This window comes from Ahaetulla prasina, chromosome 7, assembly GCF_028640845.1.
Source record: "Ahaetulla prasina isolate Xishuangbanna chromosome 7, ASM2864084v1, whole genome shotgun sequence".
Classification (NCBI taxonomy): domain Eukaryota; kingdom Metazoa; phylum Chordata; class Lepidosauria; order Squamata; family Colubridae; genus Ahaetulla; species Ahaetulla prasina.
Genome location: NC_080545.1, coordinates 6,464,297 through 6,488,635, shown reverse-complemented (window position 1 = coordinate 6,488,635; position 24,339 = coordinate 6,464,297). Strand labels below are relative to the sequence as shown.

The 24,339-nt window shown below is 44.4% G+C and overlaps 1 protein-coding gene across 13 annotated transcripts in view; it reads right to left on the bottom strand.

Annotated features, from left to right (window-relative positions):
• The window catches only part of MAGI2 (membrane associated guanylate kinase, WW and PDZ domain containing 2), a 755,967-nt gene that overhangs the window by 111,488 nt on the left and 620,140 nt on the right, over window positions 1-24,339 (bottom strand). For 12 of the 13 annotated variants that reach the window (XM_058190302.1, XM_058190300.1, XM_058190301.1 and 9 more), the window contains 2 exons: window positions 11,304-11,335; window positions 8,746-8,935 (listed from right to left, as the gene is read on the bottom strand). In XM_058190302.1, coding sequence (XP_058046285.1) covers window positions 8,746-8,935; window positions 11,304-11,335 — 222 coding nt within the window. The remainder of the gene's footprint in view (window positions 1-8,745; window positions 8,936-11,303; window positions 11,336-24,339) is intronic. The other variant, XM_058190294.1, reaches the window with a different exon arrangement.

Here is a 24,339-nt window from a genome sequence, read left to right as displayed (position 1 = left end):
ATGGTCCAACTTTGCTCCTGGATCTCAAAGAAACTTCTTCATTTTTGATATAGATTGGACAGAAAGAAAGGATGGCATCTAGTGAATTTTGAATAGATTCAATATTAGAGTTTCTCCAGAATGCAGGTATTTTTTTCTTTTCTTACAAGATTATTCAGTCTTCTAAAGAGCAGGAACAATCTGCAGCAACAGGCAGAATGTGTCAGATCGAAGAGAATATTCATAGCTCAGGGTTGAACTGTAGAGTCCTTGGTATTCTCTGGGCTTGGTGGTTTTCTTGCAGACGTTTCATGACCCAACTAGGGAAGGTCATCGTGGACTGATGATGTTACCTAGTCTGGTAACAAAACGTCTGCAAAAAAACCACTTGTCGTGTCCCACTCCTCCGCTGACGGCCGGGTCAGGGAAATCCGAATCAGGCGTGCCTCTGCAGCTCTGCCAAAGTCCTAGCAAAGTTCTCAAGGCAGGCAGGAGACCAGAAAGTGACTTCAGCAAGATAAGGTAGACTTTGCCTGACTCAGAGAATGCCAGAAAGCAGATCCTTTATATAGGCCATGGGGTGTGGCTCCATGACTCAGCACTTATCCAGGCCTGCCCCTCCCTTCCTTCTGTTGCCGCCGCCTATCAATTCTCCTGAAGCGAGAGTCACTCCAGTCTGCAGCTGTTGGTAATTGACCTTCCTCAGGCTCACATGCTGTGGGGGAGGGGGAGGGGTCTAGTTGCTCCGTTTGCCTGGGCATGGAGCCAGAGCTGGGGGCTGGAGGCGCTTCTTCTTCCTCGGCCTGTCTGGGCATGGAGCCAAGGCTGGGGCCGGTAGGCATGCTAGGACATTTCTCAGCGTTCGGAAGCAGATAAGACGGGCCCGGCTGCGGGGAAAGCGGACGAGGCACAACACCACTGAGGTCAGAGAGGACCAAGGACCCAGGGGTGAGTTGCTGGGAGTTCGCAGGGAAAACCTCTAGCTAAGATTCTAGGCAGTTTGGAAAACCCCCAAATCCTACTCCTGGCTCCTACTCCTCCCCTGCCCCTCCCCTCCCCTCCCAGGAGTCCCTACGCAACCCATTTTGGATGCAGGTAAGTGCAGGGCGCACACGGAGGGCGAAAAACAGATCTATCGGAAGTTTGGGAAGGCCGGAAAAAAAGGCATCCGGAGCCCAGGGAGGGCAACCCCCACCCCATGGTGCATGAGGTCGACTAGGCCACGCCCACCATGGCCACGCCCACCCAGCAACCGGGCAGAGAACCCCTTGCTAAAATGTTTGAAGCCCACCCCTGCAAGGGCCCCATAAAGCAGAATGCTATTTACATGTTCTTGTACAGCCTGGTTTTGAAGTAATAATGGGTCTCCATAGAAAACTTTAGTAAAAAGCAAAATAAACCCTCGGAATAGACTCTCCCTGGAATTATGGAAGGGGTGGGGGGGGAAGAGAGAAAAGTTTGCAATCTGGCATTTTATTCAAAACAGATTCCCACCTCCCCCAAAGGCCCTTCTAAGCTATTTGGCGCCTTTCTGGTTAGGAAAGAGTTGGATATTTTTTCAGAGATTTGTGTTATTTACAATGATCAGATATCTGCCTCGTAGACATGGCTCTCTCTGGACTTCCCTTTAAGGCTAGAAAAATACGGTTCTCAGTTTAGAGAAAGCCAGAGCAGCTGTAGGCCATTTATTTCCAGAATTGTTCCTGGACCGTATTGCCTGATGGGTTCCCAAATTGGACGAACTATTTACATGTACTGATTCCACCTCCCAGAAGCACGAAGCTGAAGCCTGAAGATGACGAATGAGACTTCGTCGAAACGTCGCCAAGACACTTCTAATTTTACACGGGAGAAAACCTGAACAACCAAAGACCTACATACAAACACCCGTGAAAACCTCAGAAAACATATATATATATATATGAAATTATTGTCCCATTCGAGAACCAAGTTCTGTATCAGAGACCTCCGTACCCAATTCAGATACAGATTATCAGAGTTGGAAGGGACCTTGTAGGTCATCTAATCCAACCCCCTGCCCAAGCAGACCCTACACCTGTGATGGTGAACCAGTGAACTCGCATGCCCACCATATCAGTGGGCATGCAAGCTCAGCTTCAGGGCGCCAGCTGGTTTTCGGGCCTTCTGGGCCCACCAGAAGTAGGGAAACAAGCTGTTTCCTGATTCTGGAGGGCCTGGGTGGTGGTGGGGAAGGCCCATTTTTCTCTCTCACCTGGCTCCAGAGCCTCTCTATGAGTCTGGGGAGGGTGAAAACGGCCTTCCCCATCCCCTCCAGGCCCTCCAGAGGCCAGAAATGCCCCGTTTACCAACTTCCGGTTGGACAGGAAGTGATTTTTTTATTCTCTCTAGGTCTCTGGAGGCTGGGGACAGCAAAAAAGTCACTTCCTGTCCAGCCGGATGTTGGTAAATGGGCCATTTCTGGCCTCTGGAGGGGTGGGGAAGGTCATTTTTGCCCTCCCCAGACTCATAGAGAGGCTCTGGAGCCAGGTGAGAGAGAAAAACAGGCCTACCAGGCCATCGCGTGCCAGGAAGGGGGGGGCGGTCATGCATGCATGCGTGGGGGCGGGGCACATAGAATTATAGGTGTGGGCACACACACACGTGACCCTGCCTGCCCCCCTCCTCGGCACACGATGGCAAAAAGGTTAGCCATCCCTGCCCTACACCATTTTTGACAGATGGCAGTCCAGTCTCTTCTTGAAAGCTTCCAGTGATGAAGCTCCCACAAGTTCTGAAGGCAACTTCTGTTCCACAGGATGATTGTTCTCACTGTCAGGAAATTTCTCCTCATTTCCAATTGATGGGCTTGTTGATAACAGGTGCGATGACATTAGACTCAAAAGGCTGTCACCTACTGTACAGTATGTGTTTGACGCAGATGTCCGTTGCATAATTGCACCATTTGTGCAATCACAACATCGTTGGAATTTTCACAGGTGCCTCTGGCCGCAATTTCAGCCAAACATGTTTTCATGTTTGAAGGCATTCTGTTCTGTGTTTTGGAAAACACAGAATGGGATGTTTCCGTATTTGGAAAATTCTCTTCTATTCTCTCTGGATAGTTGGTGTGTTTTTAACTTTAACCTTTGTTTGTATTTTATAAATGCAGCTATGTAAGTTGATAAGCATCGCCTATGACCATGAAGATGAACCGATGGCACGCGTGCCAGAAATGGCATGCACAGCAGGGGTTCGGACCAGATCGGGCAATCCAGTAGCAATGGGGGCGGGTAGTTTGGAAAACCGATAGCAAAAATTCCTGGCTGCCCCGCCCATGCCCACCCAATCGCCCGGTCCCGACTTGCCTACTTGGCAGCTTCCTGCTTCTTTCGGGCTTGCTCGCTATTCCTGCCTTACTTTGGCTGCTGCAATCAATTGCATCAGCTAGCAACTCAATCTGCCTGCCTGCAATCCATCTCATCGGTGAGCAACTCAATCTGCCTGCCTTGTCCCTTCAATTGGGTAAGTAACATAGGGGGGAGCTTTAAAAAAAATTAATTGGGTTTTTTTTAAGTTTTATTATTTTTTTCAGACATAGCAATTTAAAGTTAAGGAAGTTTTAAATTTAGCTGCTTTTTTCTAAAAATATAAATAAAATAAAATAAAATATTTGGGCAGCTTTCTGAGATTTGGTGTGTTTCTGTAGTATTTCACGCTAACTACACAAACACACAAAATCTCACAAAGCTGTATGTGGCATTTTGTGCGTTTGTGTTGTGTTGTGTGTGTGTGTAAAGTGTGAAAGTTGGTTTTTGTGGCTGTGTGAGGTTCCTGCTTGTTGCAGGGGCCATTTTGGGTGAAGTGTAGCTGCTTTTACATTGGGTGTGAGTCAGTTGTGTTGTGTTGTGTCTGTGTAAAGTGTGAAAATTGGTTTTTGAGCTTTTTGTGGCTGTGTGAGGTTCCTGTTTGTTGCAGGGGCCATTTTGGGTGAGGTGAAGCTGCTTTTATATTGTGTGTGAGTCTGTTGTGTTGTGTTGGGTATGTGTGTAAAATGTGGAAGTTGGTTTTTGAGTTTTTTGTGGTTGTGTGAGGTTCCTGCTTGTTGCAGGGGCCATTTTGGGTGAAGTGTAGCTGCTTTTACATTGGGTGTGAGTCAGTTGTGTTGTGTTGTGTCTGTGTAAAGTGTGAAAGTTGTTTTTTGGTACCTCTTATTGTTTTGTGTACTTTGTTTATTATTTTTATTATTTATTGTTATTGGCCACACCCACCCAGTCACCTGACCACCAAGTCACGCCTACCAATTAAGCCACACCCACAGAACCGGTAGGGAAAATTTTTAGATTGCACCCCTGATGCAGAGCCATCTCTTAGGGCACGCCAGCTGTCGACCGTTGCTCTTCTATGTTCCAGAGTGCAGGCCAGCTGGTTTTTGTGCATGCGGGATTGTGGGAAACCAGAAGAGTAGCTCCCTGGAGCGTAGGTGGGTCTTTGCGCGCGCATGTGTGCCAAAAACCAGATGGGCAGGTGGCTGGCTTGCATGTGCACGCTGGAAACTGGAAGCTCAGCATATGGTGTGCATATGCGCCCTGGGGAGCTGCTCTTACAGTTTTCGGTGCTTCCCCGCATTGTGTGTACTCCCGTTTTTTTTTTCTTTTTTTTGTTTACATTTATACCCCGCCCTTCTCCGAAGACTCTGGTTGCCAACACTGGTCTACGACAAGCAAAGAACCTCCAAGGAAAAATTAATTTGTGTTCTGCATCCATTAAAATAGAATAAATAAACTGATATATCGAGCTAGGGTGTCGAGTGTCTTCACATTCTCCTGTATCTGAAATTTTCCTCTGAAAGGGGTATTACACGTGCTCTTTTCTGTTTGATGGCAGAAAGAATCTATTAATTATTAGATTATCACATGTGTTGATATACCTACTCTGTGTAGGAATGTTAACAAGAGAATGTGTTGGAATATGAAGGGTTTCTGACCACTTTACGCTTCATGTATGTTTTCTGGGTTAAATTAGAAGGTTCTGGTGAAATAAACAGGGGGGTTGGATTAGAAGACCTCCAGGGTACCTTCCAACCCAATTATTCTATGTTCTGTGCAAATGACACCAGCCACAACATCCTCACTGTTACAAAGGGATACATCCCACTTCACGAACAAGTACCTTCCTCTGCCTCATTAGGGAAGTCTAAACTTAGAAGTCAAAATCAATCAATCGGACGCTTCTAGGTCACCTTTTCGAATCCCCACTTACTCAAAAGGACTAAAATCATTGTTTTTGCTTCCGTCGGTCTCAAAATACGGAAACCAAGGAGCAGAAATTTCTACTTTGAACTCTGAATAGGAAAAGAAATCCCCTCACAAAGGAGGATAAAACAATATTTTGTACCCCCTCTTCAGTACACAACATATACAATATTGTAATCTGGTTTAATTTCTGTTTCTGTCTATCTCTGTCCTTGTCTTTGTCTCCCTCTGTCTCTCTCTCTCTCTGTGTGTGTGTGTCTCTCACTCTTTCATCTATCCCACTGGTTGAAAAGCCTCCGATATACTTTTCTCCATGAAATAACTTATAAGGAGATGGAAGCGTAAGAGCCAGGAGGCGTGCAAAGATTTGAATTCCCGCAAATAGCTGTCCGGATCACCCAGAAGCTCAGAAAAGAGAAAACATTGTTGTAAAAACCTTGTAGAGGAGTAAAATGATTCAAATACTAAACACAGAGGAAGGCATGAAACCACACTGTGATCCTGGAATGTCACACCGATTCTAAATGGAAGTTGGCTACGTTGCCGTGCTCGTACGTTCTGTCAATGAAATGACTGCTAAAACTCTGTTTGATTGTTGTACCAGGGGTGTCAAACTTGTGTCGTCACGGTGTTGTCACATGATGTATCGCGACTTTTCCCCCTTCGCTAAATCAGGCATGGGTGATGCATGACACATCTGGCCCCTGGGCCGTGACTTAGACAGCCCTGGTTGTAACCCACCATTTGGCAAAATAATACGTCCCCATTTGAGTCAACCTGCCACTGATGGGTTAATTTATAGAATGGGTCCAAAATCCAGGACTCGCCACTTGTATAGGATTAAATTTGGCAGAGTTGGGGCTGCTTCGGGGCCGCCGTGTCGCCAGTCAGCCCTGATCATGCGATCTTCATTTCCAATGTTTGCGGATAGCTTTCCGCAAGGAAAGTCAGTTGAAAGTCAGCTGACAGTGAGTTGGAAGCTACTTCCACCGCTTTTCTAACCACCGGTGGTCACCAGTGGTCACTGGTTTCTCAATTTAGGTAAGGAAATAACTCTGAAATGATGACCCAATGGGGCGCAGGTTGTCTAAAGGTAAAGGTTAAGGTTCCCCATGATCATATGTGATAGGCGTTCCTGACTCTAGGGGGTGGTGCTCATCTCCGTTTCAAAGCTGAAGAGCCAGCGCTGTCCGAAGACGTCTCTGTGGTCATGTGGCCAGCATGACTCAATGCCAAAAGTGCACGGAACGCTGTTACCTTCCCACCAAAGGTGGTCCCTATTTTTCTACTTGCATTTTTTACGTGCTTTTGAACTGCTAGGTTGGCAGAAGCTGGGACAAGTAATGGGAGCTCACCCCGTTACATGGCAGCACTAGGGATTCGAACCACTGAACTACCACCTTTCAATCGAAAAGCTCAGCGTCTTAGCCACTAAGCCACCACGTCCCTATACAGGTTGTCTAGTGCTGAACAAATAGTTACTCAATTGTTGCTACCTGTGGGGAGATTACTTTTGGCCAATTTATAGGAATATCTACGTCTTCTGCTTACTCATTCCAATTGTCTTCCTCCATTACTTTGTGTCTTGCTCTCAGGTGCTTCAGAGAATAGGTTGTCTCCTTCCTCTCTATGACAGCCCCTCAAGTACAGATACTCCTTGACTTACGACCATTCATTGAGTGACCGTTCAAAGTTACAACGGTGCTGGAAAAAGTGACTTGTGACCGTTTTGTCACACTTTACGACCGTTGCAGCATCCCCACGGTCACGTGATCAAAATTCAGGCGCTGGGTGACTGACTCAAAATATTTAGGATGGTTGCAGTGTCCCGGGGGTCACGTGATTCCCTTTTGCAACCTTCTGACAAGCAAAGTCAATGGGGAAGCCGGATTCACTTAACAACCGTGTTGCCAACTTAACAATGGCAGTGGTTCCCTTAACAACTGTGCCAAGAAAAGTCATAGAATGGGATGAAATTCACTTAACAGCTGTCTCAGTTATCAGTGGAAAAGTTGGGCTCAACTGTGGTCGTAAGTCGAGGACTACCTGTATTGGAAGACTGCTATAATGTCACCCCCTAGTCCTTCTTGTAATTAGACTAGACACTCCTAGTTCCTACAACAGTGGTTCTCAACCTGTGGGTCGGGAAAATATGATTTTCCAGGGGTCGTCTAAAACCATCGGAAATATGGGAAGTATACTTGCGAGTTGAAGAATCGCGCTCCAATGGTTGACTTCACAAGCCAGCTGCAGGCTCTTCAAATCGCTAGCCGAATTCGGCTTCAGGCGCGATGAATTAAAAAAGAGAGAAATCTTTGCTCTGATGTCTCCCTCTCAAGCCAGCTGCAATCACTCCCAATTGCTAGCCTAATCTGGCTTCAGGCGCGATAAACTTCATAGGGGAGGAGTCTCTCGCAAGCAGTTCAGATCGCTAGCCAATACGGCTTCAGGCGCGATAAAATCAAAACGAAACTAATTTTACGGTTGGGGGTCGCCACATCGTGGGGAATTGTATTAAAGGGGTCGCAGCACTATAAAGGTTCAGAACCACTGCCCTGCAAGCATTCATCATACGGTTTAGTCTCCAATATATATGACGTCTACGAACCTGTATATATAACAAACTAGTTGGAAGCACATTTCACGATCTTAATCTAAAGCAATGGCATCATTTTCAACTGAACATTGCAAAAACCACAAAAACATACTGTATACGTCAAGCAAAGGCATGCTGCATTGTGAAACCATCCCGACATTCAGTGGTCTGTGATTGTCTATGACCATAATGAAGACTGATTTGCTGAAGGGGGGGGGGGAGACTCAAAGCAAGCATTTCTCCACAAAGTGCCAATTTACAAAAATGCAAATGGTGACCCTCACCAGACGTGACTGTTGTATCTGTTGGAATACAACGTTCACGCATTTTGTGGAACAACTACAGCCAATCGGCAGGTGGCAGTGTTTATAAATTTGTGGTTGCATTTGTGGTATGCGCTATGTCTTTTCTCTGTATATAAAGTTTCCTGCTTCCTTCTGGCAGTTAGGCAGAAAAGCACATGTGGACTGTGCACTCTCTGTTCTGAAAAGTCAATTTCAGTATACAGAATTTCTAACAGTATCGTTCCCCACCTGTTCCTAGTGAAGTTAATCATCAGGGGTGCCTTCAGCAAATTTAAGACAAATGCATGAAGCTTTTTCTTTTTCCTCCTCTTAATCTCCATAACAAATAAAAATGTCAGCTGGTTTACAACTAGTTACAACATTCAATTCCATTAGGCCAATTTGAATGTCCCAAAGAGGCTTTTTCAAAAGGCAACTAGACTTTGCTTCTCCTTGGAGAAGTTTCGCTTCTCATCCAAGAAGCTCCTTCAGTTGTGATCAGCGTCTGACAAGAAGCTCCTTGGATGAGAAGCGGAACGTCTTCAAGGAGAAAGTCCAAGTCCTGTTGCCTTTTGAAAAAGCTCCTTTGGGACAACCATGACCTGCATGATTAAGAATCTCCATAGACATTTCGCCAAGGGTTCTGCAAAGGTGGACCGTGGCTTCCACTTACGCCTACTTTCATAAATAGCTCGTGACTTCTCATACAGCTCGTATGGGTCAGGCTTTCTCGGGTCAAAGGCCTCTGTTGAATCGGGAAAAGAGCTTCTGTGAAGGGCTGGTGGGAAGGGAATAGTCTGTGGCCCAGCTGGAGCAGATAAGCTTGTCTGTGGACTCCCTTGACTCTCCCATTTTTCCATCATCTACAATGAATAAAAGAAAAGAAGGCCTTTGAGAACCTGCGGATAAACTCCATAGCTTTTACTTTCTCAATCAGGTTACACCCGTCTTGTTGTTCGGCGACATAATTTTGAAGTTATCTACTCAACGCCAGGTCTTATGTACAGGGCTGTCACCTCAGCCATTTGTAAATAATTAGCAATACTGTCAGAAGTATAACATATGCAGAGAACGTTATTTTTAATGTTTTTCTTAGAGTCCCAGTAGAGATATATCCAGAGGTGGTATTCAGCCGGTTCAGACCAGTTCAGCCGAACCGGTAGTATCCCATCCTATTTAGGCACATTTTTGAGGCCGGGTGCATGCGCGGAAGGTGAGCGCACGAGCAAAGCACATACGTGGAAGGCCGGGCGCATGCGCAGAAGGCAGGTGCGTGTGTGAACCAGTGTGTGCACACAAAGCGAGCATGCACGCGCAAGGCAAACCGGTAGTAACATAATGTGAAACCCACCACTGGATATATCATATCTTAAGAAGTGGAGCAAGGTAACATAAAGGCAGCAATTCTGTCCCACCGGCTATTAAATTTGGAGCTAAAGTAATATGACACATAATTCTAAAAGTATAAGTTGTGTCTAGATTTATGGGAACCACTTGCCAGGCTCTCCAATTCATCTCAAAGGGTATACTAAAATTTGAACTACGATCTCTTTCTATAGTGGCTTGCATGTAAGCCCTTGTCCAGAGATGTCCTGGCTGAAATTAAATTCGGGATTTCGGATGCCGTCATTTAACCTGGCTCGTTCTTGTAAATAAATCCAAGTCTTCTTGGAAGAAAGTTAGAGAGTGATTTCCCTTCTTGTAGCCTATGAGTTGAGGGTTAAGAGCGATAGACAGTCTTTCAATTGCTTGGTGCCTTCAGGTCAGGGGTCTCACCTGGTGACTGTTTCGGAATGTCCCTGCAGTTTTTAAGAACTTTTTGGGGAACTGGTTTGCCCTTCCTTGCTTTGCCCAAAGGTTGGGTTAAGGTCACCAAACTGGTTTCCTACCAAGGTACAACCAGAATTCAAATCTCCAAGATCAATCCACTGGTTCCATTTTGGAGAATTGTTATCTCTGCATCAATTGATTTAAAACCTCTTCTACTCTCCCCCCTCTCTCTCCCTCTCTCCCTTTCCCTCTCCCCCTCCCGCTCTCCCTTACCCTCTCCCTTTTTCTCACCCACACCTACAGCCATTCATATCTATCTATTCACTATCTATTTACTTACCTCTCTCTCTATCCCTCTATTATTTCTGTCTATCTCTATCTAAATCAATCATCAATCATCAATCATTTATCTATTTATCTGTCTCCCTCTCCCTCTCCCTGTTTCTCTGTCTCTCTCTGTCTCTCTCTCATCTCTCTCTCTGTCACTCTCTCTGTCTTTCTGTCTCTCTGTCTGTCTGTCTCTCTGTCACTCTCTCTGTCTCTCTCTCTCTCCCTCCCTCCCTTTCCCTCTCCCTCTTTCTCACCACCTACAGCCATTCATATCTATCTATCCACTATCTACCTACTTACCTCTCTCTCTCTATCCCTCTATTATTTCTGCCTATCTCTAGCTAAACCAATCGTCAATCATTTATCTATTTAACTGTCTCCCTCTCCCCTCTCTCTCATCTCTCTCTCTGTCGCACTCTCTGTCTCTGTCTTTCTGTCTCTCTCTCTCTGTCTGTCTCTCTGTCTGTCTCTCTGTCTCTCTCTCCCTCCCTCCCTCCCTCCCTCCCTCCCCCCCTTTCCTTCTCCCTCTTTCTCACCCACACCTACAGCCATTCATATCTATCTATCCACTATTTACCTACTTACCTCTCTCTCTATCCCTCCATTATTTCTGTCTATCTCTATCTAAATTAATCATCAATCAATTATCTATTTATGGCTCCCTTTCCCTGTCTTTCTGTCTCTCTTTGTCTCTCTCTTATCTCTCTCTGTTGCTCTCTCTGTCTCTGTCTTTCTGTTTCTCTCTCTCTCTCATTCTCTCTCTCTCTCAATCCTCTCTCTCTCTCCCTCCCTCCCCATTTCTTCTTTTAATTGGTTTTTAAGTGTACATTTGCCAAATAGCCCTGTCTTCACATTGGCAGAGGGAAGCGAATGATTTCTATATGCTTCTTAGACCAGTATCATGAAATCCAGTAAGAAATATTTGCTTTCAAGTCAATAAGTATATGATTAAACACCTTTTTTACGGTCGTATCAGATTTATATTCCTATATTTGGCAGCAGGGTACCCTAAAAATCTCACATGGCAGGTTATTGCTTTCTACACGCATGATTTCCTTCTCAGCCACGAGTCTTATATTGCCATGCATTCTAAGAATAATAATTTGAAAAAAATAAAAAATAAAAACTTACAGGCTTTGGAGTTTTCCATGGTGAAAAGAATCCTGAAAAAAAAGAAAAAAAAAGAAAAAAGAAACGAAAGGAAAAAGGAATGAGAACTCAAATATGATTAATTTGTCATCATTCTTATCGACATCTTTATCTCCATTTCTACGGAATTACAAAGAAAAGGAGTGGCACTTTATCATCCATTACCGCAACAGGACATATGGAAAAAGATTATTTCACACTCAATCATTTTCATATTTAAAAACTTGTCAGAGATAAATTTCCACAGTACAAAAAATAAATTAGAAAGGTTTTTTTTTAAAAAAAATCTCTAATTAGTACAATGAGAAGCTAGTTTCACCAGGATTTTTCCTAGGTTAATACATTATCTGTCTATCTGGATGATTGCTTGTGTTTATTTACAGTATCAACAAATATACAACTGAAGTTCTAGTGCAGTGGTAAAATCCAGCAGGTTCTGGAGAACCGGTAGTAGAAATTTTGAGTAATTCGGAGAACTGGTAGCAGAAATTTTGAGTAGCTTGGAGAAATGGCAAATACCACCTCTGGCTGGCCCCAGAGTGGGGTGGGAATGGAGATATTGCAATATCCTTCCCCCAGGAGTGGGTTGGGAATGGAGATTTTGCAATATCCTTCCCCTGGAGTAGAGAGGGAATGGAGATTTTGCAGTATCCTTCCCCTGGAGTGGGGAGGGAATGGAGATTTTGCAATATCCTTCCCTTGGAGTGGGGAGGGAATGGAGATTTTGCAATATCCTTCCCCTGGAGTAGGGAGGGAATAGAGATTTTGCAGTATCCTTCCCCTGGAATGAGGTGGGAATGGAGATTTTGCAGTATCCTTCCCCTGCAGTGGGGTGGGAATGGGGATTTTGCAGTATCCTTCCCCTGCAGTGGGGTGGGAATGGGGATTTTGCAGTATCCTTCCCCTGCAGTGGGGTGGGAATGGGGATTTTGCAGTATCCTTTCCCTGTCATGCCCACCAAGCCACGCCCACCATGCCACGCCCACCAAACCGGTAGTAAAAAAATTTGGATTTCACCCCTGTTCTAGTGGACAATCACTTAAATATGAGCCAGCAGTGTCCAGAGGCAGCCAAAAGAGGCAATGCGATCCTAGACTGCATTAACAGAGGACTAGACTCAAGATCACGTGAAAGTGTTAGTACCATTATATAAAGCCTTAGTAAGGTCACCTTTGGAAACCTGCATCCAGGTTTGGTCGCCACAATATAAAAAAAGATGTTGAGACTCTAGAAAGAGGGCAGAGAAGAGCAACAAGAATGATTAGGGGACGGGAGGCTAAAACATACGAAGCACGGTTGCTAGGATTGGGTATGTCTAGTCTAGTGAAAAGGAACACGGTGGCTCAGTGGCTAAGATGCTAAGCTTGTCGATCGAAAGGTCGGCAGATCAGCGGTTCGAATCCCTAGTTCCGCATTACTTGTCTCAGCTTCTGCCAACCTAGCAGTTCGAAAGCATGTAAAAAATGCAAGTAGAAAAATAGGGACCACCTTTGATGGGAAAGTAACAGCGTTCCGTGCGCCTTTGGCATTGAGTCATGCCGGCCACATGACCACGGAGACGTCTTCGGACAGTGCTGGCTCTTCGGCTTTGAAATAGAGATGAGCACCGCCCCCTAGAGTCGGGAACGACTAGCACATACGTGCGAGGGGAACCTTTAACTTAGTCTAGTGAAAAGAAGAACTAAGGGACACATGGTAGCAGTCTTCCAACATTTGAGGAGCTGCCACAAAGAAAAGGAGGTCAACCTATTCTCCAAAGCACCTGAAGGCAGGACAAGAAGCAACAGATGGAAGCTAATCAAGGAGAGAAGCAACCTAGAACTAAGGAGGAATTTCCTCTTGGTGGAAACAATTTATCAGTGGAATGATTTGCCGCCATAGGTTTTGGATGCTCCAACACTGGAAGTTTTTAAGAAGGGATTGGACAACCATTTGTCTGAAATGGTAGAGGGTCTCCTGCTCAAGCAAGGGGTTGGACTAGAAGACCTCCAAGGTCCCTTCCAACTATTCTATTCTATTCTATTCTATTCTATTCTATTCTATTCTATTCTATTCTATTCTATTCTATTCTATTCTATTCCTTCCGACTCTGTTATTCTGCCTGGCCTAAATAGCTCCTCTAGGTTTCATAAATGTAGCATTTATCAAACTATCATTTTTTTAAAAAAAATATAGTATCATTAATTTATAGGACTTTTTCTATACCCTTCCGCAGGCAACATTTGTTGGCGGTTGGACTAGATGATCTCTGAGGTCCCTTCCAACCCTATTATTCTATGCTCTACCCCAATATGGGTGTGGTAGGTTGTTTTGTGGCCTGCCAGCAGCCAGAGGATCTGGCAGCAGATTCAGATAGTGAGGAGGTTGGGGAAGAACATGGGCCAGTCCTGGAGTCTGGGGAAGGCTCTGATGAGGGCTCTGCATCGGAGGCAGAGAGGGGGCCAGGGCCGAATGCCAGTTATCAGCTGCCTTTGGAGTCAGACATCAGTGAGGCAGATGAACAGCTGGAGCCTGTTCCCGGTGTGCACATCCTCAGAGTTGCCAGACGAAGGAAACAGCTAAAGAACAAGGGTCGACTTGGGAGTAAGGCCACAGGTGGACGATGAATGGCCCCTCCCAGAGGGAATAAAAGAGGAGCAAAAGGGGAATGGAGTTTGCAGGAGAAAATAAGTTCATTCCTGCATTCTTGCTAAGTATTGCGGTGTCTGAAGGATATCGGCCTGGCCGCTCTCCAAGCCTGATAAAGGTTGGTAAGTGTGAACTATCTTGAAAGACTACGGGAGAGGAAAGACTTTGCTGGAGAGGAATTCAGTGTAAATTAAATAAAAAGGGTTTATAGGGACAAGGACTCGGCTTCGTGCTGCTGGGGAAGCCTAGGCCAGAACAGTTTGAAGGTGGTTGATGGAGTAGAGAATATCTACTTCCCCTCTACTTGCACCTCACTCCTTCCCTCTCCCATCCTCCTTAATTTTATTTTAATTGCATTTTAAAATGTAAGCTCTTTATTTATTGTTTTAATGTTCTACGCTGCATTTTATTCAATGCCTGTAAGCCACCTTTTGGCGAACTGGGCGGCATATCAAGTTCGATACCTTAAACGGTTTACCGGAAACATCCTTAATCGTGTAAGTTGCCTAAAATGTAGATTATCCACCGAAACGATGAGGCTGCACACATACCCAAACATTAACTAAATCTTTTTTTTAATGCTCACCTTTGTGAAAGCAGAATCCAATTTAAATCTCCGAGGCTCGGTCTCAGCCCAGAAGGAAGACCTACACTGTACATAAAGAATAGCTGTGTCTTCCTTTACTGCCGTATGCGCTTATTTCGTTTCATCCAAGGATGGAAGGGTGTAACAAATCCTCCAGCTTTCCAGTGTTACAAGGCGCTTTGAAGTATTGTTTGCATTTCACAGTGTTCATAAATTTAGCGAACAGGGAACGTTTTGTGCAAAGAAACAGGAAGCCAGCTTTTGGGTTAAGTTAGTCCTATAATTTACATATGAAGGTGAGTATGGAAAAAACCCCAGTCTTTTACCGATACCTTACTCTCTATCTACGTCTGTCTTATCATCTTGCTATCTCTCTCTCTCTCTCCCTCTCCCTCTTTCCCTCCCTCCCTCTCTCTCTCTCATCTATTTATCTCTTCTCTCTCTCTATCATGTCTGCCTGTCTGTCTACTCATCACCTTAATCTTTAAGTCTTTCTATCATCCATCCATCCATCCATCCATCTATCTATCTATCCATCCATCCATCCATCTATCCATCCATCCATCCATCATGTCTCTCTCTCTCTCTCATCTCTGTGTGTGTCTGCCTGCCTGCCTGCCTGCCTGCCTGCCTGCCTGTCTGTCTGTCTGTCTGTCTCTCTCTCTCTCTCTCTATCAGCCTACCTACCTACCTACCTCCTGTCTGTCTGTCTGTCTACCTACCTATCATCTTAATCTTTAAGTCTTTCTATCATCCATCCAACCATCCAACTATCCAACCATCCATCCATCCATCATCTCTCTTTCTCATCTCTGTCTGTGTGTCTGTCTGTCAATCTGTCTATCTATCTCCCTCCCTCCCTCCCTCCCTCCTGTCTACCTACCTACCTACCTACCTACCTACCTACCTACCTACCTACCACCTTAATCTTTAAGTCTTTCTATCATCCATCCATCCATCCAACCATCCATCCAACCATCTATCCATCCATCCATCCATCAGCCATCTCTCTCTTTCTCATATCTCAGTCTCTGTCTGTCTGTCTGTGTGTCTGCCTGCCTGCCTATCTATCTATCTATCTATCTATCTATCTATCTATCTATCTATCTATCTATCTATCTATCTATCTATCTATCTATCTATCTATCTACCATCTATCTTCTATCTTTTTAACCACTCTATTTCTAGTGTATCTATTTTTTTTAAAGTAGTTCCTTCAAGACAGTATATACAGAGATACATTTAAATTTTTTTTAGCTATCCACTTATTCCAGATCACTTGGGTAAAATAAGATCTTGTGAGATAGTTAGATACGCTCTCTGAGCTTGGTGATCTTCTTGCAGCCGTTTCATTACCAAACTAGGGAACAGCATCAGTGCACTGATGTTACATAGTCTGGGTAATGAAATGTTCTGCAAGAAAACCCCCAAGCTCAGGGAGCACCGAAGGATTCAATAGCTCAGTTCAACCCTGAGCTACAAATCTTCTCTTCTATAGATAGTTAGAACTATTGCAGGACCTGTGGTCTTCCGTACTGCTAGTCCTACTAAGTGATACTGTAATGAGGGCTTCTTGAAGTTGTACTAGGCAGAATATAGAAAGCAAAATGTTTGATACCCTAATCCAGGGGTAGTCAACCTTTTTATACCTACCACCCACTTTTGTATCTCTTTTAGTAGTAAAATTTTCTAACCGCCCATCGGTTCCACAGTAATGTGCCATGTATCATCGTCTGTGCATGCCTCTCGCGCATCATGGGTTGAGTTGTTGGGGGGCACCGGCTACCAGCTCTGCTTGTCTGTTACAGCTGGGTGGTGTGGGGGGAGATGCGCGAGCTATTCTAGGACAAGGCTCTTTTGTTTGCGGTCGCAATATAGCACCATTTAGTTTCACTTAAGTAACATGAACTAAACTTATGCACGGGCAATACAAATAGTATATTTTCAGAAATTTAAATTGTCACAGGGAATTTTATCAAAACCTAATGAAAATGTTTTTAAATAATGCTATGAATTTTTTTTAAAAAGTCAATTAAGTTAAAAAAAAGGAAAGTGCTTCAGTATCGGACAAAACCCCTACCGCCCACCATGAAAGCTGGAACGCCCACTACTGGACGGTAGGGACCAGGTTGACTACCACTTCCCTAATCTGTTGATTTCATTCTATGGAAACTGGCGAAACTCAGGACTTTCTAACTAATGGCTAGAAAGCATTTTCCAGCACAGCGTTCTGTAGCTGGATTGTCTTAAAGCTCCCATCCAGAGGTGGTATTCAGCCGGTTCAGTCCGGTTCAGGCGAACCGGTAGTGGCAACCTGCACCCCCCTGGGAGCAATCCCATCCTATATCGCTGTGTTGTTTGATGTCACACGCATGTGCGGATGGTGCCTGTGAGTGAATTGCCGTGTTTCATCATGCTACACACATGCGCGGATCACACACACTCTCACATTTCTGGTGCTGAGTGAACCAGCACCACGATAGCTGGGTTGCTACAGTATGTGAAGCCCACCTCTACTCCCATCCATCCTTCCCGGTGTTGTGGTCCACCAGCAGCCTGCGGACCTGGCAGCGGAGTCAGACAGCGAGGAAGCTGGGAAGGACAATGGACCAGTTCTGGAGTCAGGGGAAGGCCCAGATGAGGGCTCTACATCAGAGGCAGAGATGGGGCCAGGGCCATCTGGGAGCGATGTGCGGACTTCAGAGCCTGCAGAGGCGGACAGCAGAGAGGCAAAGGAATAGGAGGAGCCTGTTCCTATGCACGCATGTGAAGAGCTGCCAGAAGGCAAGAGCAGCTGAAGAAAAAAAGGACAACTCGGGAGCAAGGCCAGAAGATGATTGGCCCCTCCCATAAGGCTTAAAAGAGCAGCAACAAGCCGTTGGGTTCTTTGTAGGAAAGCAACATTGATTTCCGTGCTTCTTGTCAGCATCTCTTGAACTTTGTGAGTTTTTTGCCAAGAAAAGCCTTTGGCAGGTTGCCAAAGACATCAAAGGTTGGTGATAAGGCCAACGGATTGGTTATTAAGAATTTTGTTTTGGACGAAGCTGAGAATGAATTAATTCTCAGCTGTTTTAATAAAATAAGTTTGTTGAGGACTGAATTGTGTTTAGTAATCACTACTTGGGTCTTGGTCACAACACCCGGTCTGGAGGCATCACAACTGTTAAGTCAAAATATTCTACAGAGCTGGCTCAACAGATGTCCCTTGTTTGCACATCACTTGTCACAACTACATTGAACGGTACGGATTTTATTGTCTTTCGCCACAGGCAACATCTCCGCATAAGGTGGCCTTAATTAAACTGTCTGAAGAGCAGGGCAAGGATCTTTCCTGAAAATGAACAGATGTTATTCTGGCCCTTTCCTGTGGAATAATGAGCCTCAGCATGACTCTTTAGAGGTCCCGAGTAGTCTGACCTTTATTTAATTTAAGGGCAAACTTTTCCCTGAAATGATTTCCTGTTATTAAATTTGGTGGCAGCGCCGATTCCGTGTTCAAGTGGAGAAATGAAACATACTTGCATGCTCATCAGCTCTGAAAATAAATTGCTTTCGAATATAAAGTTTCTTGAAAGGTTGTGGAAGAAACCCTTCCACCAGTGGTGGTATTCAGCCAGTTCTACCTGGCTCAGGTGAACTGGTGGTGGCAGCTGTGGGAGGCTCCGCCCACCCACCCAGACATCATCACATCCCGTTTTTGACGATCCGCGCAAGTGCAGAAGTCCCTGTGCATGTGCGGAGGTGGCATGCACATGCTCACATTTGTGAATCGGTAGCGAAGGTAAGTAAATACCACCCCTGCCCCTCATGTCTCTGAAAGCGACTTCCAGAAAATGTGGATGTTCAGGATATTGGTATAAATTGCTTCTGCGGCAGGTGTATGTTTATAGGAGAAGAGGGGGAAGAGTCAAGTGAGCCATCAGCCTAGAATCAATACATTGCCACAAATGGCCCAGATTCAATGCGTCTTGAATTCCGTTGACACTTATCTGGCACCAATTGAGCACTTGAACTTTAGTTGACTAGATTCTTGGGTACGAGCTTGAGCAGTAAATCTTGACGTAAGACCCAATTCTTTCTGCCTGACAATGCTTTCCATAAGAGCTGTCTGCTTGCCAGCTTTCATTTTTTTTTTTTTTTATTTGGGAAATTTATACGGCCATCTCCTTGGTGTGGTGGCCTAGAGGTGGAGCTCTCGCTTCACAATCAGGAGGCTGTGAGTTCAATCCTAGATGGAGGCAGATATTTCTCTCTCTGGGCACAATGAGAATATATCTGCTGAAACAAAACTCCGCATCGGCATCAGGAAGGGCATCCAGCCATTAATACTCTCTGCTACCGCCATTCAGTTGCCCAGATTCCACCCCGCAAGGGATTATGGGGTCATTAAAAGACAATGATATGGCCATCTCCTCATTCATAGTAACTCTAGGCGGCTTACAAGCAATAAAAACACAGTATAGAAAATAGAAAATAAAAAGTAATAACTCCCTACCTTCCCTGGCAACAACACACAGTCAAATGAGTCATTTGATAGCCTCCATCCCATTCTGGGTTGCCCAGGCAAAACCAAGTCTTCAGGGCCTTACGAAAGAGTGTCAAAGTGGGGGCCAGTCTAATTTTTGAAAGGGTGATATTCCAAAGGGAGGGAGCCACCATGGAGAAGGCCCTTCTTCTGGGTCCTACCAGATGTACCTCCTTATGGGATAGTCTGATGACCCAGGGCGTGACACAAAGGCAACACAGCCAGAGAACCGATAGGAGTCCCTTTATGATCACCAACTGTGCCCCCAATGTCCCTTTCAACTCTCTGGCCTGGAGAGAGAGCTCTTCCACCAACCTGTCATAGCCTTTGGCTGGCAATACTTCAGTCCCCAAACGTTGTAAGCAGAAAACTTCTAACAAAAAATCCAAAGACAAGACAAGGCAATCAATCCAGCAGGGCAAGCCAAATAAGGAATTCCACAAGTAAAGTAGCACGGCAATAAATCAAACCAGTCGGGAGGATGCCAGGATTCAAAGAAACACCAGATAAACTCAGTGTTTGTTCCCAACAACTGCCCCTTCCATTTGCCTTTCCTTTTAAACTCCATCAGCACCTGTGCCTTGTAAAGAGGATCGGGTCCCTTTCTTCTCTCGTAAGCCACGCAACACACGTTATTTATTTATTTATCAAATTTATTTATTTATTTATTTGTTGCTCTCTTCTCCATTCCTCGCTGTGTTGCCTAGGATGAGGAGGGGGTGCGCCTTGGTCTTCCTATGAACTCCCTCTCCCTTGTTCTGCCTCTCCCCTGCTCTGCCCAGCCTGACTTTGCTCTTCCCCAGTTTTTTCCACAGCCAATCTAATTCCCCCCCCCTACCGATTCTGTGGGCGTGGCTTAATTGGTGGGCGTGGCTTGGTGGTCAGATGACTGATGGGCGTGTCCAATAGCAATAAATAATAAAAATAATAAACAAAGTATAAAAAAACAATAAGAGGTACCAAAAACCAACTTTCACACTTTACACACACACAACACAACATAACACAACTGACTCACACACAATGTAAAAGCAGCTGCACTTCACACTTCACACAGCCACAAAAAGCTCAAAAACCAACTTTCACACTTTACACACACACAACTGACACACACACACACAAAATACCACATACAGCTTTCTGAAATTTTGTGTGTTTGTGTAGTTAGAGTGAAACACTACAGAAACACACCAAATCTCAGAAAGCTGCACAAATATTTTATTTTATTATTTTATTTTATTTTATTGTGGACTTCAATTCCCAGAGTTCCTCAGCCAGACAGCATTAATTACTCAGTGGTGAAATAGATTAGCTAAGTTTAGATTAGTTCAGTCTGGTGTTAAAAGCGAAACTGGGGCTTTAGGGCTGTGAGAAAAGCCATGAGGTTGATCAGTAATTAGGTAAGTGTCTTAGACTCTTTTAAAAGGAGTTTTTCTACATGTTTTCTACAGAAAACATGTTTTTTAAGGTTCTGCTGATGAGGAACTCAGGTGAGATCCCCAGAGTAGCCTTTAATTTTAATTTTAATAATTTTTAAGTTTAAAGGCTGCCGATCTCAGCTGAGGGGCAGGATCCTCAAAGGCTTTTTTTTAACTTTTAAAGGCAGGTTTCGGCTGAAGCAAAACCAGCTTTTAAAAGTAAAAAAGAAAACCCTCTGCTAATGGTGCAGCTCAGCAGAGGCGGGGGGCGGGGCAGGGATTTTTGCTACCGGTCCTCTGAACCAGCAGCCGCCATCGCTACCGGATCGCACGATCCTGTCCGATCCGGGAGCATTTCACCCCTGATCCACTCTCTCACTCTCTGTCAGCTGGCCATTTCAAGAGAATACTGGATCACCGGATCACACAGTCAACCAATGGAATAGATTGCCTTCAGACATTGTGGGTGCTCCATCACTGAAGGATTATTTTTTTTTTTGCAAAACATAGTCAATGATCTATTGATTATTCATTACAGGACAGATTTTGGGACAAAATGTACACATTAAAGACGTTGATTTGTGATTTGTCACTCCAGATGTTGATTTGTGATTTCTTTCTCTTAAAGAACATGGACACAAATGTCTTCATCTGTAATCGCTACACGAAGATTAGAGAAAGGATTGTCACTTATTTATAAGGAACTAAAATTTCCTAACAGCGAGAACAATTAACCAGTGGAAAGGGTTGCCTCCAGAAGTTGTGGGTGTTCCAACACTGGAGGCTTTTAAGTAGAGGTCAGACAACCATTTGTCCAGAATGATATAGGGCCGTGATGGCGAACCAACGGCACACGTGGCACAGGTGGAGCCATATCAGTGGGAATGCGAGTTCAGATCTGGCACGCATGCGCGCGCCGGCCAGCTACTTTTCGAGCCTTCAGGGCCCACCAGAAGTCGGGAAACAGGCTGTTTCCGGCCTCCAGAGAGCCTCTGCGGGGGAAGGCCCTTTTTTTGCTCTCCCCAGGCTCCAGAGCTTTTCTGGGAGCCTGGGGAGGGTGAAAATGGCTTTCCCCACCCTCCTGGAGGCCCTCCAGAGGCCAGAAATGGCCAGTTTGCTGACTTCCGGTGGGACCAGAAGGCCTGTTTTTCGCTCTCCCCAGGCTCCAGAGCCTTTTAGGAGCCTGGGGAGGGCGAAAATGGCTTTCCCCACCCTCCTGGAGGCCCTCCAGAGGCCAGAAACAGCCCATTTGCCAACTTCCATTGGTCCCAAAAATCAGCTGGCCGGTGCGCGCATGCACACTGCAGCTGAGGTAGGCAACACTCATGTGCCCACCAATATGGCTCCGTATACGACCTGTGGCACGCATACCATAGGTTCGTCATCATGGGTATCAGGTCTCCTGCTTGAGCAGGGGGTTGGACTAGAAGACCTCCAAGGACCCTTCCAACTCCATTATTCTCTTATAACTGGTTGTTCATATTTCATGACTGAAATAAATTAGCATGTTCACTAGTTTATCAACTCATATATGTGTAAATTCTGTAGGACTGTGGAACTACCAGATAAGAATAAATGTTTCAACTTTGTTTTCAGCGATACTTTATTTTTATTTTATTTTTTTTTTAAAAAAAGAGAGGCTGGCATTTTGATATGAATGTCACCGCCAAAATGTTTTCCACTTAACCTGTCATGTTTATGCACTATTGCTCTAGTTTTGTTATTAGGAGTTATTTCCGCTTTGTTAGCTATGTCTTTCAAATCCAAAGAGGCTGAATAATTTCTTTTTCAAAGTCAGAGAAAAATAAAATAAAATAAAGGATCCTCACGGGAAAAGAATCATCCATTGTTTTATTTTCCTTCTTTATTTCGACTGATCTGAAATTCTTAGATTCTTGTTAGGAGGTTTTGTTATAATGCATTTTCATATATTTGTGCTAAATGGACCTTTCTCTCTCTTAACTCACACAGACACATACACACACCTGTCTGTCTGTCTGTCTGTCTGTCTGTCTGTCTGTCTGTCTGTCTGTCTGTCTGTCTGTCTGTCTATCTATCTATCTATCTATCTATCTATCTATCTATCTATCTATCTATCTATGTCTATCATCTATCTGTTTGTCTGTATATCATGTATATCTATCCGTCCACTCATCCACCCACCCACCCACTCCATCCATCCATCCATCCATCCATCCATCCATCCATCATTTATTTATTTATCTGTCTATCTGTCTGTGTCTATCATCTATCTGTCTGTCTGTCTGTATATCATGTATATCTATCCATCCACTCATCCACCCATCCACTCTATCTATCTATCTATCTATCTATCTATCTATCTATCTATCTATCTATCTATCTATCTATCTATCTATCTATCTATCTATCTATCTATCTATCTATCTATCTATCTATCTATCTATCTATCTATGTCTATCATCTATCTGTTTGTCTGTATATCATGTATATCTATCCGTCCACTCATCCACCCACCCACCCACTCCATCCATCCATCCATCCATCCATCCATCCATCATTTATTTATTTATCTGTCATCTGTCTGTGTCTATCATCTATCTGTATGTCTGTCTGTATATCATGTATATCTATCCGTCCACTCATCCACCCACCCACCCACCCACTCTATCTATCTATCTATCTATCTATCTATCTATCTATCTATCTATCTATCTATCTATCTATCTATCTATCTATCTATCTATCTATCTATCTATCATCTGTCCGTCTGTCTGTCTGTCTGCCTGCCTGTATCTATCATCTGTCCGTCTGTCTGTCTGTCTATCTGCCTGTATCTATCATCTGTCTGTCTGTATGTCTGTCTATGTCTATCTATCTGTCCATCTGTCTATCATCTATCTGTCTATATCTGTCTGTCTGTCTGTCTGTCTGTCTGTCTGTCTATTTATCTATCTATTGTCTATCTATCTATATCTATCTGTCTCATTTGTTTTCAAAATGTGGTGTCAGTATGATTTGGAATAGACTTCCCCCCCCCATTCTGAAGACAATAATTCAGGGAAGACATTTGAGGGAGACATTTCTCCCACAAGCGTTGTATTTACCAGTCGTGGGATAAAAGTGCAAGATAATGGGCGGAAAAATCTTCCCCTTTTTTGCAGAACCAATTTGAAGAGAAGTGATTTGACAAGAGCAGTTGTCCTGATGTTGAGAGATGTAGAATAAAACAGCAATTAAAAAGGGAACAATCCGGCAAGGGGATCCGGCAAGAAAAAAAAAAAGAAGTATAACCGGAAAGACTGTGGCAAAACATAAAAATGTTTTTAATCAAACAAAGAGAGAACCTTTCCAGGAGGCATAATTAAATTCTTCCCTATCTCAGTCTCACTATATTTTTTTTCTATAGCGACTGAAAATGAAAAAGGGTAAGCTGAAAACGTTCGCTGCCAAGATGGGACGTGGTAGACGGCAAACACAAACAACAAAAGCGGTGTTGCGTTATAAGCACCACCTTTTTGTATGGGTGTTGAGATGGGGCATAAAAGGGGCAGGACTTGTGTTCTAATGCCGATTTTTTTTTTCTATTGATCAAAGGAATCCAGAGGAGATCACCCAAGTTCAAATAGCTTGCTGCAACGAATATTCCAGGGGTGAAATCCAGCAGGTTCTAACAAGGTTCTGATGAACCGGTAGCGGAAATTTTGAATAGTTCAGAGAACCGGCATATATAGCACCTCTGGCTGGCCCCAGAGCCGGGTGGGAATGGAGATTTTGCAATATCCTCCCCCTGCCATGCCCATCAAGCCACGCCGACAGAACCGGTAGGGAAAAATTTTGAATTTCACCCCTGGAATATACCGTATTTTTTGCACTTTTTTG